General features: G+C 34.7%; 1 protein-coding gene and 1 pseudogene across 1 annotated transcript; one reads left to right on the forward strand and one right to left on the reverse strand.

The window, feature by feature from the left end:
• The first annotated feature begins 9,936 nt into the window (after positions 1 to 9,936).
• Positions 9,937 to 10,311, forward strand: LOC114735575 (uncharacterized). The gene has a single exon (XM_028923270.1). It carries the CDS (start codon positions 9,937 to 9,939, stop codon positions 10,309 to 10,311), a length of 375 nt encoding a protein of 124 aa, XP_028779103.1.
• Positions 10,312 to 11,719: 1,408 nt separating this feature from the next.
• Positions 11,720 to 11,875, reverse strand: LOC114735577 (uncharacterized; annotated as a pseudogene).
• Between the last annotated feature and the right edge of the window lie 4,765 nt (positions 11,876 to 16,640).

A 16,640-nucleotide genomic window follows, 5' to 3' on the forward strand; every position in this document is an offset into this window, starting at 1 on the left:
TTGTTTTTGTTGGAAATTGTGCCCTAGGGGGGGCCAATCATATTGCTATGAACATTATTTTATATGTTAATTAATTACGTTATCATATTATTTGCATGTTTATTGTGATGACTATCCTTGGATAACTATCCTTTAACCCTCATCATCTTATGTGGGAAATAGAGATAAATAAGACCAGTGGGAGCCTTTAAAGATATAAGAGATATAAATTAAAGTCATAGGCACATGTAGACAAGATGTTGGACCGACCCGCTATGAGAGGACCGACCCGCTGCATGGGTTAAGTCATAAGCTTCTCTCATATAAACCATGTCACTGTGCCCTTTGACCTGAGATCATCATGGATTCCTACATGAGAAACGCTTAGCTTTGACCTAGTCAAAAGTCACTTTTGACCGAGTGATCATAAAGACTATGTTTAGGCTTAGTGGTTTTTCATGCGGAGGAATGTGAATGGTCAAGATGGAATTTGTCCCTCACATTCGTAGAGAGATATTACTAGGCCCCTCGATGAGTGAGTCTGAGAAATGTATGGCCATACTATAATGGAAAGGTAGTTCCATTTCTATAGTCAGACTGCTCAGGGATCGAGAAAGTAACGGTCATGAATAGGAGGATGACGTTCTCCATGCCTCATCCATGACCAAAATGTCGTGTGACAAAAGGGACGCGATATGGTTGTATGAAAGGTTACATCGTTCAACGATCCTCATATGATTTGGATAGTCGTGATGTCTTGCTAGAGACCGCTTACGACTTGTGAGTCATTATAGTTAATGGCCCACTGCCAACTTCATATGGGCCTACAGGGTCGCACACAAAATAGCCCAACACGAGTTATGATGTCCAGATTCATTGAATCTAAGATATGTCCAGATTCGATGAATGATATAGGGTGGACGTGTATATATATATAAATTCGTATATATATATTATATAAATATAAGAGATATTAATTGTTAGATTTAATTTATAAGGATAAATTAAATCTATATAAATTAATTCCGTCATATCTTTATTTTGAATTAAATAAATAGGTGAATTAAATCTATGAGACAGATTTAATATAAACCATATTTATTTAATTGTTCTCTTATCTGATTAGGCAATATTTGATATTGTATTAATTTCGGAATTAATTTAGGATTAATTTCAAAATTAAATATCATTCATTAAACCTATAGCATCCTATATATTTGATATGAGGAGCTAGGGTTTTAAGCATCAGAGTGAAAGCACCAAGCAGATAAGAGACGGCCAAAAGGAGAGAAGGGAGGACGGATTCTCTAAAACCCTAGACGGACAAAAGGGCGCTAGCACGCCGTTTGTGACTGGAGAGCTATTCGTGTGGATACCAGTAGAGGAAGCCGACCAGAGTTGTCGACTTCGAACGACAAAGGAGGCGAGCGGAGGCATCCTGAACGGCGGAATCACCGAGCCACCAGGAAATCGAACATCGAAGGTAATGCTTCTTACTACCTGACTTAAACGCGATCGGTAGATCCGGGCAAGGGATTGATTTTGTTTTTTTTTTAAATTTATTTCCGTTGCACGTTTATCAATCCCCTGCAAACATTGCATAGGGCTATGGGGCGAAATTGACTTACAAATTTCGGATGTTCTACCTTTGGAATCAATACAAGCAAAGTACTGTTTATTTCATTAATTCTTTTTGGGTTGTCCCAAAGTCTTGAGATGAACTTAGCTACTTCAACACCCACAATATTCCAGTTTTGTTGGTAGAAAACAGCAGGAAACCCATCCTCTCCAAGAGCCTTGAAACTTCCCATTTGAAAAAAAGCTTTCCTCACTTCTTCAAAAGTTACAGGTCTGTTTATCTTCATCACCTCTTCCTTACACACTTCTCCCCATTTCTGATCTATCTCATACCACTCTCTGTCACTTCTTTCTTCCTCAAACAATCTCAAGTAAAAGGATTGGAACATATTCATAATAGATTCCTCCTCATCTATCCATTCTCCTGCATCATTCTTTAAAACTCTTATTTTATTTCTTCTCCTTCTAATCATCGTTTTTGTATGGTAATAACGTGTGTTCCGATCCCCTTGTTCAATCCAGCTCCCTCTAGACTTCTAGAACCATTTTAGCTCTTCCTGTTTGAGAATTTCAATCAATTCCCTTTCCAATTCCACCTCAAGCTGCAATAGAAAGGGGTTTCTAGCTCTATTCTGACATTTTTGTATTCCATATAATCTGTTTAAAATTTTCTGTTTTTTCCATTCAATCCTTCCAAATTCCTCTACATTCCAGCGTTCTAAATCTTGTTTTAATTTCTCTAATTTCACGTTGGCTTCTTCCCTACCAACCCAACTGTTACCAAGGAAGGTAGAAAACTGGCCATGTAGCTGCCAAGCAGCTTCAAATCTGAAAATCTTTGCACCACTTACAAACAGGTCAGGTTTCAAATCAATTATTAAGGGATGATGGTCAGAGTAGACCCTTTCACCAACCTTGACTACAGCATCTGTGAATCGATTTTGCCACTGCACATTACATAAGCATCGGTCAAGTCTCTTGAACACACGATCTAAACCTTCCCACTGAGGACCCTTCCAAGTGAAAAAAGGACCCTTAGCTTCAATGTCAATTAGGCCACAATCCTGTATCCAATCATTAAATCTCTGGCATCTCATCTCATTCACCTTGCCTCCCCCTTATTGTTCCAATGGCGATTTAATCTCATTAAAGTCACCAGCTAAAAACCAGGGGTCTCTTGTATTAGAGGCTATTCTTTGTAGTGAATCCCACAAAGAATGCCTTCTTTGTTCATTTGGGTTACCATACACAGCAGTGAAAAAAGACTCCTCTTCCCCTAAACTGATTTTACAATGAATCAACTGTTCAGTTCTATTGATTTCCTCAATCTTTATCTCTTCTGCATCCCACAAGATCCAAATGCCACCAGAGAAACCCTCTGCCTCTACCTTTAAACATTTATGAAAACCCCAACTGCGAGTAATTCTGTTTGCAACAATACCACTGACTCTTGGCTCAAGTATCACTAAAATATCAAATCTATATCTTTTTTTGAAATTTTTTAAGGCCGCCGCAAACCCTTTGCTGGCCGCCCCCTACTGTTCCAGGCCAGTATATTCATTAAATCACTAATTAAAAGATCAGAAAAAGAGAGAGCACTTACATCAGTCCAGTGCTAGCAGAGCAGAGCTAACTCCTTGCTCCATATGCACATCTAAGCACTCGATAGGATTCTCCTCCTCTTCAGTAAGGTTGGTATCATCACCTGGGTCAAAGCCCACTCTCTTCTTCATGCTACAGTCATGGATTCCAGGATCAAGGTTTCCCTTGTCTAGTATCCTAAGGCCAGAGCTTCCCATTTCTCTAGCATCTGTTTCTGGCACAAAGCTTGCATCACTAGAGCTAGCCATCATCTCCACATCTCTGCCTCCTAACTGAATTTCCTTTTTTTGTTGCACCAAAGTCTTCAACTTATTCTCCTTCGCCACCTTTTCTTTTGTGTTCTTTTTTGACACTAGTTGTTTGGCTCCATTTTTTTCTTTAGCTAAAACCACTGCTTTATTTTCATTCAACCTTGGGCTCTTCTTTCTCATCTTGAAAGTTTGCACATTCTGGCCCTGCAAATTAGTAACATCAAGTAGGGCTACATTTGATCCCTCATTGTCCTTCTCCTTCTCTTCCTCCTTCCTCACCTCCTCTTGCTCAAGCATAGCAAACCTTGAACCCCGTTGAATATTCTGCTCTGGATTAACAACCTTTCTTTGCCTTCTATTTCTTTGAACCATTTTCCACAGTTCCTCTTTCTCTCTACCATCTTCACTCCTTTCAGTATTGCCTTCCCCTCCCTTATCATTTCTCTGCAAAACCTCCTCCTGTCTCTTATGAACTCTCCACAGTGATCCGCCTTATGCCCAAATATTCCACATTTTTTACAGAGCATTTCCATACGCTCATACACTACACTTAGGATTTGCCCTTCCACCTCAAATTCTGGCACTAGAGGTTTTGTTAGATCCAGTTCAATACACATTCTTGCAAACTTTCCTCTTGATCTCTGAGTAGTATGAACATCTAGCCTTATTGCTTTTCTATAGCATTTCCCAAATTTAACAAAATTTTTTTATCAAATAGTGGTACAGGTAAGTCAGGGAACCTTACCCATGCAACCATAGTCTCGATCTTTTCCTTTTTAGGATTGAACTCCGGCCTCCATCTAGCTACATTCAAGTAGGCATCTGACACTACCCACGACCCTCCTGTAAGAGCCTCCATATAGTCTTCATTGCTTTGGAAGCTCACCAAATAAAAGTCATTCTCTAGATCGAAAATTTCAATCTCTCCTTTCCTTTGCCACAGTTGCTTAAGTTTCTGTACCATGAAATTGTACGACGCCCATTTCCCTATCAATTTAACAATCAAGGTTCGTTTGAAAGGTTTCACTAGTCTTTCCTTCTCTTTCTCATCGAACAAGAATCTCAGCCGTAATGGATTGGAGACATCCACCATAATCCCCTTGTCTGGAAACATAACCTTCTCAAAGTCTGTCTCTGCGCCATAATCCTACAGATCGTCGTCCTCCTCATCCCTTACCCATTCCCACCAGTGAACTCTCGAATTAACATTTCTCATCAACGATTCCTTGTAAGACTTAGGACATCGTTGATTTTCGTCAACCTCCATCCATCCTTCAGCTCTGTTCTTCAGAAATTCCTCCCCTGTGAAGTCGTGATTATCAACGCGTACCTTCTTCTTCCTTCTGTCCGCATCCTCCCTTTCCTCCTCCATCAGGCCTCACAGATTTCCCCCTCGCAATGAGCGATCGGCGGGAAGCACTCGTTTTTTCCATCGCAGCATCTTGAAAATATTGCGTGATAGCAAAATAATTTTTTATCATTATAAAATATTTTATAATTCATTTTTTTCATATGCGCTAGGCATTATAGTTTAGGATTTAGGGTTAAAAGTATTTAAAACAGTGAATAAAAATAATATTTTAAGATATTAAATGAATTATAAAATATTTTGAAATGTTAAATATATTTAAAAAAACAAATACTTTAGGGCATCTGAAGAATTACAAAATACTTCCTCTAGTCCTTATTACAGAGCATTCTCAACTAATTCCCACATATCAAATAATGAAAGCTAAAGTACTAAATATGTCCTAAATCGATAATTGGATTAAGGTGTATCCAATATCTTTAAGTATTTTTTTAAATGCATTGAACACCCTAAAGTATTTTGTAATATATCTAATTTTTAATTGAGTCCAACATCTTTAAATATTTTTTGGTGCATCTAACACCAAGGCAAAAAAATACTTCGTTAGATGCACCTAAAAAATACTTTAAAATATTAGATGCACCATAAAATATTTTGAGGTATTAGATACATATAAGAAAATATTTCAGATGCTAGATACCCGTTTGATAATTTTTTTGGGGTGGGCTTTTTAACACTAAATATTAATTATTAACAACGGTAAAATTGGAAAGTAGTAATTAAAGACTTAGTTAGCAATTTATATTTTGGGCCAAAAATTTCTTCCATATAATGTTTTATGACAAGGACTAGAGGGAGGACGAACTTAGAAAAACATTTTATGGTAGTTAATGAACGTTAACCTTAAAAATTATTATATTTTTTTTACATGATTGTTTGATTGTGTAAGATTTAAACATGATTGCATCAAATTGGAAATAACTCTCTTGAATACTGTCCGGTGAGAAGGGAATTTTTTTTTTTAAAGAGCTCTATTAAAAACTTTGAAGAAATGGGTTTTAAAATTTTAATAAGAAAAAGAAGTAATATAAAATATTAATAAAATTAATTAAAAGCTTTTAATCTTACCTTTTTAATTTTTTAAATTGAGCTTACAAAAATACTTTATGATACTTAATGAACTTTAACCTTAAAAATTACTATATCTTTTTACATGATTATTTGATTGTGTAAGATTTAAACATTATTACACCACATTGGAAATAACTCTCTTAGGCAATGTTGTTAAAAACGCGATTTAACTCGTAAAATCGTCCGTTTTTGTGTGCTTAGGTGTCTATATCGCGTTAACTCTTAAACAAAATCGGAGGTCCACAAACTCGGATGAAACTCGCATGGAATCGTAGTTGGACAGTCAAATCGCGAGTTATTTGGCGTGTCTGCGAGTTGTATTCCCACGTTAGTATGCTGCGGTTTGTAAATGATTTTATTTACTAGAGGATGGCTTTAAACTTTTAATCATACGATAGGCATTGGATGCCACGTGTTTGTAGTGTCTAGTAAACTTTTTTATTTTAAAACAATTTGTTCAAGTACTTTAATTGTAAAAATTTTAATTTATTTAAATAAATAACTAAATATTAAATTTATTTTAACAAATCTCATTTATTAGACGCATGTTGGCTTAGCATTAAAATATTCATTTCTATTTTCATCATAATCAACTAATTATAAACTGATTATATGTGTGGTGGTAATTGGTATTTATAATATGATAATATTTTTAAGCTAATTTTTAACAAGAGATAAATTCTTACAATTTCATGTTATGAGTTTGCATTATAAATTTATCCTTTCATTGTCAATTTATTTGCACTCATGAGTCATGAGTTTGACAATCATTGTTGATGGATTTAATTTTAATGATTTGAACTTGATATATATTTAAAATAAATTATTGTCTTCTTATTTTAATTATTTAATTATATACTTTTAATAATTATTTATTAATAAAAGTAAACTCTTACGAGTTTACGATTCAAGTTTACATTCTTCTCACGAGTTTATTAACTCATGAGTTTGATAACCTTGCTCTTAGGTAGGGGTGTTCACCATGCCTGGTAACCTGAAATGCCCGCTCGGGCCCAAAGAAAAAAAGCCTAGCTTGGCCCAAAAAATGCAGCCTGAAAGGAAGAAAAAACACTTCTGGGCAGGGCTGATCATGGGCAGGGCCAGGCTGGGCTGTGGGGGTACCCTGCCTTGCCTGTTTGGCCCTACCCGGAGTATATGTAATATTATATTATAATAATATATAATATATAATAATACATAAAACTTTAAATTGATAAAATATATTAATATAATATTTTAATTTTCCATTTTTCCCTCTTCTCAATTTTCACCGTTCATTTTGCTCTCCCTCTCTGATTCATTTCGATTTCAGATTGCAAATTAGATTTGCGCCCTAGCTAAGCTTGTCCCTCCTCCTGCAAGCTTCTGCTCAGTGCTTACTACTCACCGTCGGTCTGTCGTCGGTAGCCTCCAGTTCCAAGCTCCAGCTCGGTTCAAGACTTCCACAGTTCCACTCAAGCTCAGCTCGCTAAGACGCTAAGACGCCAACTAGTTCCAACTTCCAAGCTCAACTCACCGAGCAGCAACACCAGCTCCATCTTCGCATTCTCTCAACCTCAACTCACCAAGCCGCCGACTAGTTCCAAGCTCAACTCACCGAGCACCATCAACGACTAGTCGACCACCTCTGTCTTCGCATTCCCTCAAGCTCAAGTCACCGTGAGTGCTCATTGTCATTCGCTTCCAGGCTCCATCTTCCTCTATCGACTCAGCTTTGATATTCGGCTAATGAGTTTATTTTCTAGGTAGAGATTATACCAATTTGTTGCAAATCGATTTTTTGTTTTGCTGGGAAATGGTTCTATTTCTACATTCTAGATTTACTCTTCTCTTGTGTATTTTTCATCAAATAAGATCAATTCAGTACAGTCATAAATGATCATTAATGTGGGAATTGTAATTGCTTGCTGATCATTTATGTGGGAATTGTAATTGCTTGCTGAAATTAAGCTAAGTACGACACATACCAATATCTGGTCCCTCCCATTGATTTTGATTATATAGATCAGATAAAGATTTGAACAAGGATGTCATCGGAAAATTATTTAAGTTATAATAATCAGCAGTTTAAAAAATATGCTGTGTGTGTATCTTGAAGATGTATGGAGAGAGGTAGCTTGAAGTAGGTCGAAAAATTAGCAAAGGAATTACTTGCATGCTTCTTGTGCAGTTTAAGCGAAAGGGAGATATATGGGTTCTTTAAAGACGCCGGTGCCATGTTGGGAATTCATCATAGGTCTACCCCAGAAAATTAATTAATACATACATGCCTGAAAGCATAAGTAATTAATTATATCCGATTACAACCAAACTAGTTGTTAATATTGGATACAAGGGAATCTTCTTAATAAATGTCCACCAAGCAACATTCTTAACATTCTTAATCAAGTTTATAAGTCTATAAGGGTTTTGAATTAAATATTTATTCAACTTTGGTCCTTCCTTGTGTATTGATATATCTTTGAAAAATGGTATGTTGAATTATATGGTGTTGTATTGCAGCTTTAATGGATGAGAAAACTTCTATTACATCACCATCCCTGGCCATTGGTAGAATGTCTCAATCTCAAGGTGCTTCAACCCCTCTTCAAACACCAATTCCTACTAGACCTAATCAAACATCAAATCCTAATAGAACTAATGAAGCTCCTACCTCTAGCCTTACTCTTCCTATTCAACCTCCATCTTATCCTACCCTCCCTTGTCCCATCTCTCCTTCTCTTACCCCTACTCCCCCACAAACAAATTCTGCCACACTAGACACAAATATTGATGGAAGGGGTACAAAGAGAAAGGCAAGAGAATCTAAACACACATCATAGGTATGGGATTACTTTGTCAGATTGCCAATAGAAGAAACTAATGGAGTTCACTTAACAGCTTGCAAGTATTATCATACTACTTATAAAGCTGATCCAAACCGTCATGGGACAAATTCTTTGTTGAGGCATATCCCAAGGTGTTCAAAGAATCCACATAAGGCCACAACAGATAAAAAACAATCTATGTTAACTCTTTTGTCGGGTAGAATAGCTGGGCAAGATGAGAACCGATGCAGAAGAGCTTTAGCTGAATTTATCATCAGTGATGAGCAACCATTCAGAATTGTGGAGAAGCCTGTATTCTGTATTTAGGAAATTGTTGAATGAGTTTGAACCTCACTTTCCAATCCCTTCAAGAACAATAATTGGAAGAGATGTGTGGCAATTATATCTTGGAGAAGTTAAAGTATTGAAGAAATTTTTCAAGCAGAGTGCTAAACGTGTTTGTCTCACCACAGATTGTTGGACATCAAATCAGAATTTCAACTACCTATGCTTGACGGCACATTTTATTGATGATGAATGGAAGCTTCACAAAAGGATTCTCAATTTTGTTATGATTGAAAATCATAGAGGTGACACTATAGGGAGGACGATTGAGCAATGCTTGTTAGATTGGGAGATTGAGAAAGTGTTCACCATAACTGTGGATAATGCCCCAGCTAATGACTCAGCTTCGGGATATCTTAAAAGATGTTTGAGGAGTTGGAAGGGCTTACATTGTGATGGTGATTATCTACAGTTGAGATGTTGTGCACATGTGTTAAATTTGATTGTCAATGAAGGTATTAAAGAAATGAAAGACAGCTTTGAAGCCATTCAAAGTGCTATTAGATATGTTCATTCTTCTCCTTCACGCTCCCTAAGATTCAAAACTTGGGCTGAAGCTGAAAAAATAGACACTAAAAGCCTTGCTTGCCTTGATGTATCCACTCAATGGAATTCAACATACTTAATATTAGAAGCTGCAATGAAGTTTCAAAAAGTGTTTGAGCGGATGCGTGATGAAGATGATGACTATATTTCATAATTCAACTCAAGCACTTCAAGTTGTAGGCGTGAGGCTTCTAGTTTTGCTAGGCGTGAGCGTGATGGTACTAGACATGACCAAGACAACTTTTCTGGTCCTATTATTGATGATTGGAATAATGCTCGAATCTTCATCAAATTCTTGAAGGTCTTCTAGGACATAACATTGAAATTTTCAAGCTCCCTTTCTGTATCAGCAAATGAATGTTTCCACCAGATTACTCGGGTTCAGAAAATGCTGCAAAGGAATATCACAAATAATGCTAATATCTTCTTGAGAGAAATGAGCACTAGCATGCAAGTGAAGTATGACAAGTATTGTGGTCAAGCAGACAATATGAATCCATTGCTTTTTGTGGCTGTCATTTTGGACCCTCGGTATAAACTAGCATATGTGAATCATATATTTGATCTTCTTTACTTTAATCCTGAAGTATGCTTGATTATGAAGGAGAGGATCAAAGATTGTTTGTATTGGTTGTTTAATGAGTACTCTGCTGGTGTTTCTATTGACTCTGGGGCTACCTCCACAAGTACAGCAAGTGCAACTTCATTGCCTTCTTTTGATGATGATGATGATGTGAAGAGGATTCAGGTCATAAGTGGTTAGAATCTATGAAACAAAGAACCTCAACAGATCCTCAAATTGAGTTAGATAGATATATAGCAACTGACTCGAGAGATGAAATCCCTTCTGCAGCTGAGTTTGACATATTGGTATGGTGGAAAGCTAATTTAGAAAAATATAGAATTCTCTCACACATGGCACGAGATGTATTGGCTATACTAGTTTCTACAGTGGCTTCTGAGTCTGCCTTTGGCACCAGAGGACGTGTGGTTGATCATTATAGAAGCTATTTATCTTCTAAGATGACAGAAGCACTAATTTGTAGCCAAAATTGGCTACAATCTGGGCAATCAATATCTGAATTTGTTAACAAGCTTCGGGAGTTTGATAATTTTGATGAGACAGAGCATGTCCTTTAACTTGCTAGTAATCTCCCCCCCCAAAACCTTAATAACTCATATTTTACTTCATAATTTGTAATGTCATTGTTCTTTGATTTTTTTTCCTAGATTCTACTACACGTGGAGGGGAGAATTTAATGGCTACTAGTGATTGAAGGATCATTTTATAAGCATGACTAGTTAAGCTGGTAAGGTGAATTGGTGCATCCTTTAAAATCTAGAAGTACTTTTTTTTTATTGTTTATTTTCTAATATATTAAACTTTGTTATTTTTATTTGTATTTTTTTAGGTGTTCCATCCTTTTCTGGAAATTATGGAGATTGATGCAAAGTACAAATTGTTCAATTTTCTAGGCTCCAATTACAATATTGAATCTTGTTTTGAATGGATTATTGATGTTATTTAATTGGATGTTTGTTAAGACTTATTTTGGATTATTTTTGGATGATTTTAATGTGTTAAAATATAGAATTATGAAATGTGATTTTCAGGTATGGATCGAATTTTTCTTTTTTATGATATGAGCAGGGCATCGGTTTTTGGGCAATGAAGCTCACCCTACCCAACCCTGCCCATGTCCTGCCCAAAATGGTTCGGGCTTCTACGGGCAGGGCTCGGCAGCGGGTTGCATTTTGCAGCCCACATACTTTGGGTGGGCATCGGGCAGGGGTTTTGCCCTACCTAGCTTTGCCCACGTGTAGGCCTACTCTTAGGTATTGTCTGTTATGAAGGGAATTTTTTTTTAAGAGCTCTATTTAAAACTTTTAAGAAATGGGTTTTAAAATTTTAATAAGAAAAAGAAGTAATATAAAATATTAATAAAAATTAATTAAAAAGCTTTTAATACTACCTTTTTAATTTTTTAAATTGAGTTTATTAAATTTTTCTTCCTCTCCCCTCTCCTCCATTTCCTTCATACCAACGGGATCCTTGAATACACTCTCTGTATTTATACTAATTACAATAGAACACCTCGTGTTTAAACTACTAAAATATCTAAATATATTATTTTATCGTTTATAAAATTTGAACATTTGGGGGGGGGGAATGACTTTGTCAAACAAAATATTTACATTTGGATATCTTAATGTAAAATTTATATAAGTTCATCGATGGTTTAGGGGATTCTGCAATTCACACCAAGTATCGTATTTCGCTACGTTCTTCATCAATGTGAGAGCCAAGATATCCATTGCCGAGAGTCGTTTTATAGATGCAAATGGCATGATACGCATAGGTGGATATGTAAGTCCAATTAGGCTGTGATTGGACTGCTCTCTTGCTATCATAGGATAGAAAAGAAAGAAAGCAGGCCGAAGAAGATGAACAAGCAAACGCCTGGAAGAAGGATTGAGCTAGCCAAGACTGGACAATCTGTTGGGCAGGACCAACACTGAAAGGAGCAGGCAAAAACTCGAAGCAAGTAAAAAGAATGGCAAAGCAAACACCAAGGCTCTAGCAAAATGTGAAGGAGCGGGCGAATGCAAGTCTCGACAGTAGAGAGGTCTGACATAGATTTCGAAGTGTCTATCAAGAGAAGCAATATGATAAGTCTCCAATTCATGTTCCTTCAATGTTTATGGCATCATTTTTTCTCCTTCTTCTTGATGAGGGAAATGGGTTTGGGCGGATGATGAAAATCCAAATTCGGTGCTTGTAATGAATGCTAAAATAGGTTGAGGGAATGACCGGAGGCTCAATAGGAGATACACAGGCCGATGTTGAAATTGCCAATCTCATTGTCTTATTCATCATATGATAACAAGGAACACTTATTTAATTAGGAGACCCTAAAACAATTTAGTCAACTGATATTATTAAAGAATAGATGACCATTATATGTTACATTAAATACCAAGCAATTGATTAATGATTAATATTGCCTTGTAAATTCCTTAACTCAATGCCATTCACCAGTAGCACATACTCATGTTTTTAATTTCAACTTTGACATTAACTCCAACTTTGTCTAGAAATAAAATAGACAAGAGAAGCACAAGGACACAATTCAAAGAAGGGAGTAGGTTTTTTAAGGGAAAAAGGCATGGCAGATGAAAGAGGTTAGAGTTTGTCAGACCAATTGCTTTCGAAGAATAAGCCATCGATAATTTGATCGTTTAAGGAGTTGATGAAAGAGTTGTAGTAGACGGAGAAGATTCAACCAACTCTGGTTTGAGTGTTGGAGAACCAAGCAAACATAGCTGCAACAATGATGCGAGTAGGTGAGAGCATCTTCGAGCTCGAAGACTTGGAGAACCACTTTACATGGCCCGTTGCTCGGAGACCTTCTCTTCGTCTTCCCACTTGTCTCCTTTGTTGAACTTGAACCCTGCTTAACTCAACATATGCCAGCCTGGCCCTTGAGGAGTCCAGTCATGGCCTAGTGAGAACTGAGAAGCCCCTTGTGGATAACCATCTACCACCTTATCCAAAGTAAATTGGTGTTACAACTTCTGTTTGTTTAAGGATGAATGGCTTTAACTGTGTAAAATATAAGGATTTAATAAAAAGAAAAAAAAATTTAAGAACCTAATTCAAAATTGAATGGAACTATAAGGATCGTGTATATATTTTCCCAATTTAACATAGTTAATAAGAGTAATATTAAAAATTTCTTGAATTTTATGACAAATTTAATGATTTTAACCTTTTTTATTAGTATATATAAATTAGTTAATAATATCTTAGAATCAGGACCCTCTATCACTTATTATAAGAAACAAATACTAAAATAATAGAGTTCAAAATATTGGATAAATTTAGTTTAAAATAATAAATATATAAAATATATACATATTTTTTCAAATGCCGGAGTTAATGAGAGGTAAAGATCATATACATATTTTTTTTAAGAATACCCTTATTTGTAATTTATTATAGAAAAATAATAAGCGGCATATATTTAATAGGGTTAAAAGTAAAAAAGCTAGTTTAAAATTTCAAGTAAAAAGAATGTGTTTATTATATCTAGGACATAGAATGTTTCTTATAAAAAAAGACAGAAAGAATTAAAAAAATAGATGCAAACAAGGTTTTAAATTTGTTCATCATAGTGTTAAAAAAAGTTAGTAAAATTGGTGAAAAGTTGACACTTAAAAATTAATTGTGCAAATGTACTTCAAATGTGTGCAATATAATTTTAATTATATACAAATATCTTTTGTTTTACACATAATTAAAAATAAGTTGCACGGTTGGTCCAAGAAGAGCTGCACCCATTAGAATTAAGCTACACCTTTTTCTTAAACAAATTTTAAGTACTTTTGCATAATTAATTTTTTATTAAGGATTTTTAATAATTTTTCCAAAAATTTTTTTTGAATTATTCTTTTGAAAATGATTTGGTATTTGAAACCATATTAAATTCTAATTAATCTGAATTTGAGTTAGGTCAAGCCCTAATAGGACAACTCTTTTAAAATATTTGCACTTATATAAACTTGAATCTGCTTCACATTTAAGTAACCATAATCATTTTACAGAGACATATGTTTGGTAATAATTCTCAACTTGGTAATAATTCTCGGCTTATAATAAATTGGATAATAGAAAAGTAAGGGCCATTTTGTTGACTTTTTTTTTTTTGAAAAAAAGTTTTCCCCAATGCTAATATATAGCCGTCAAATAAAAATTATGTTGAAAAGTAATAATTATTAAATTTAATTAAGCGGACCTTAAGGACGAGTGTAAAACCAGACTAAAATTAATGTTTTGGACAACTGAGATACAAAAATAAAAAATTATTACCTCATCCGTTAGTGTAATGCCAACAATAATAATGGACAAGATGGAATATAATTGTATTTAAAATATGCCAAATTGTTAATATCTTAATTTGTTTTTGCTTAACCATCCATTAAGTATCATGCTTTAAATTATAATGATAATGATTCAGTTGAAAAATAATAATAATAACCAAAAAAAAAAACAATGACATTGATATCTAAAACACCAGTTATAAGCACGCCAAGTTACAATAATGGTACTTTTAACATTAAACTTGAAATGATTGTGAAGAAAAGCATTAAAGACGAAATGATTAAATATTAACCAAAATTAAGTGATCCCTCCATTGCTTAATATAAAGCCATTGAATTAAGTGGTGTGGATTAAGAAAGTCACATAAAATAATCAATTATAACACAATGTGACACAATTTTTTTGAAATATCATAATATTACATATCAATTTATAAATTACGTAAATTAGTTTGAACAAATAATAAATATAAAAAATAAAGTAAAATAAGGTCTCATACTTATGACCTAATTTAATGCCCCAACTAACATATTAGGGATAGGGAGTAGGTTTTTTTTTCCAAAAAATAATATAGACTTTGTCAAAATATGATGAACTAGATTAACGAAGTCATCTAAGCCATTGTGATTGTAAGTGATCATGTTTTTGAAAAAAAATAGAATATAAATTCGAATCCTTAGAAACACCTATATTATTAAAGAACAAATATATTCATGAAACATATACTCATCTGACCCATCAATTTGATATGGTCATGAAACATAAACTACACATAATTCAATAAAACAAATTATTAAAGAACAAATATAGGGACTACTACTTTTTCTAATTCAAAACAACATCATTTTAAGCAGTGAGGGAAAAAAAAAAAAAGAAAATCCAATCCAATCAACTCAATCCAAGCTCTTTACTAAATAGGCTAAGAGATTGATTTCTCAGTTTACTAATCTAATCAATTGACCCAAGTTAAATCTCAATATTCCTCCGGTTTTAAATATACCACCTGTTTTGTATTTTGTAGTGTAATGTACTACAAAATGAGTTTATATTTGATATCGGAAGTATCATGATCCTGCCACTAAAACTCGTACCAGCCAATTTAAATTAGAATTTAATACCATGATCCTACCCCTAGCCGAATGCCAATTATTGCATTCACAAGGTATACGCCTATGCTTTTATGTAATTTTGTACTCTTGCTCATTTTAGTAACTGAGTAATTATTAAAAATTTCTAGAGGTTGGAGATGTTTGGATGGGCGTGAAGTACCTGGGACAAAGACCAAGATAATCCCAAAAGTTTGGCAGTGTCAACGAGGCATGGCAAAAGCAAAAGGGAGAGCACTTCATGCTAAAGCTATAACGGCATTAAGTGTGAAACATATCCACCTAATGAAACCCAAAAAAGCTCGCATACAACATTTTGATTGTATTTTTTAAGTATATCCATTACTATAATTTTATTTATAATGTAACTAATATTTTGATATTATTTTTTTATACCCTAATATTATAAATGAGATTAAAGTGCTAGATATAAGTGTTATCAGACGTATTTAAAAAATAACATAAAAATATTATGTATATTATAAATAAAATTAATGTGTTGAAATCTAATTCTTAATATAAGGCTTTGTTTGATTTTTATTTTGATCCTAAATATAACTCCAATTTACTTTATCTCTTATATTTATCTATATTTTTTTAGAATAGTCCTTATAATAATGGTAATTCTAACTAATATACTTGATTAATAAGAATATTTTAGGAAAGATAGTATCTATTTATTACAAATAATTAACTTAACCAATATTATTAATCTTCACTTTTTTTTGAAAAAAAAGTTTCCTTCTTGGTACACGTAGGAAAGAGACAGTCTCAGAGGCTTTAGTTTATCCCTTCTTCGGAGCATCCCATATTCGCGGTCAAACACCCCCTCCCGTATCATGCGTGTTACACGATGGACAATTTGATTGGCCGACGTGCGGAACCAATGAGTTGACGTGGGACGTCGCTTTCACGAGGAGCTTCCCCACACATCAGCACCCCAGAAAGAAGTGGGTACTGATGGCCTAATCACTTCCTCCGTGACAGCCCCCCATCTTGATTAAAGTGTCTCTTTCCATCTTTTCCCCTTTCTTTTCATGAAATTACAGTTTTGGAACTAGATGCTGCTCAACCCCTTCCGCCTTAACTCTTTTCTGGAATTAC

This window comes from Neltuma alba, unplaced genomic scaffold (assembly GCF_004799145.2).
Source record: "Neltuma alba isolate B1F8T4 unplaced genomic scaffold, ASM479914v2 tig00013235_pilon, whole genome shotgun sequence".
In the NCBI taxonomy this organism is placed as follows: domain Eukaryota; kingdom Viridiplantae; phylum Streptophyta; class Magnoliopsida; order Fabales; family Fabaceae; genus Neltuma; species Neltuma alba.

Coding starts and splice junctions, on each gene's coding strand:
- LOC114735575 (XM_028923270.1), top strand. CDS start 9,937: ATGCTGCAAAGGAATATCACAAATAATGCTAATATCTTCTTGAGAGAA.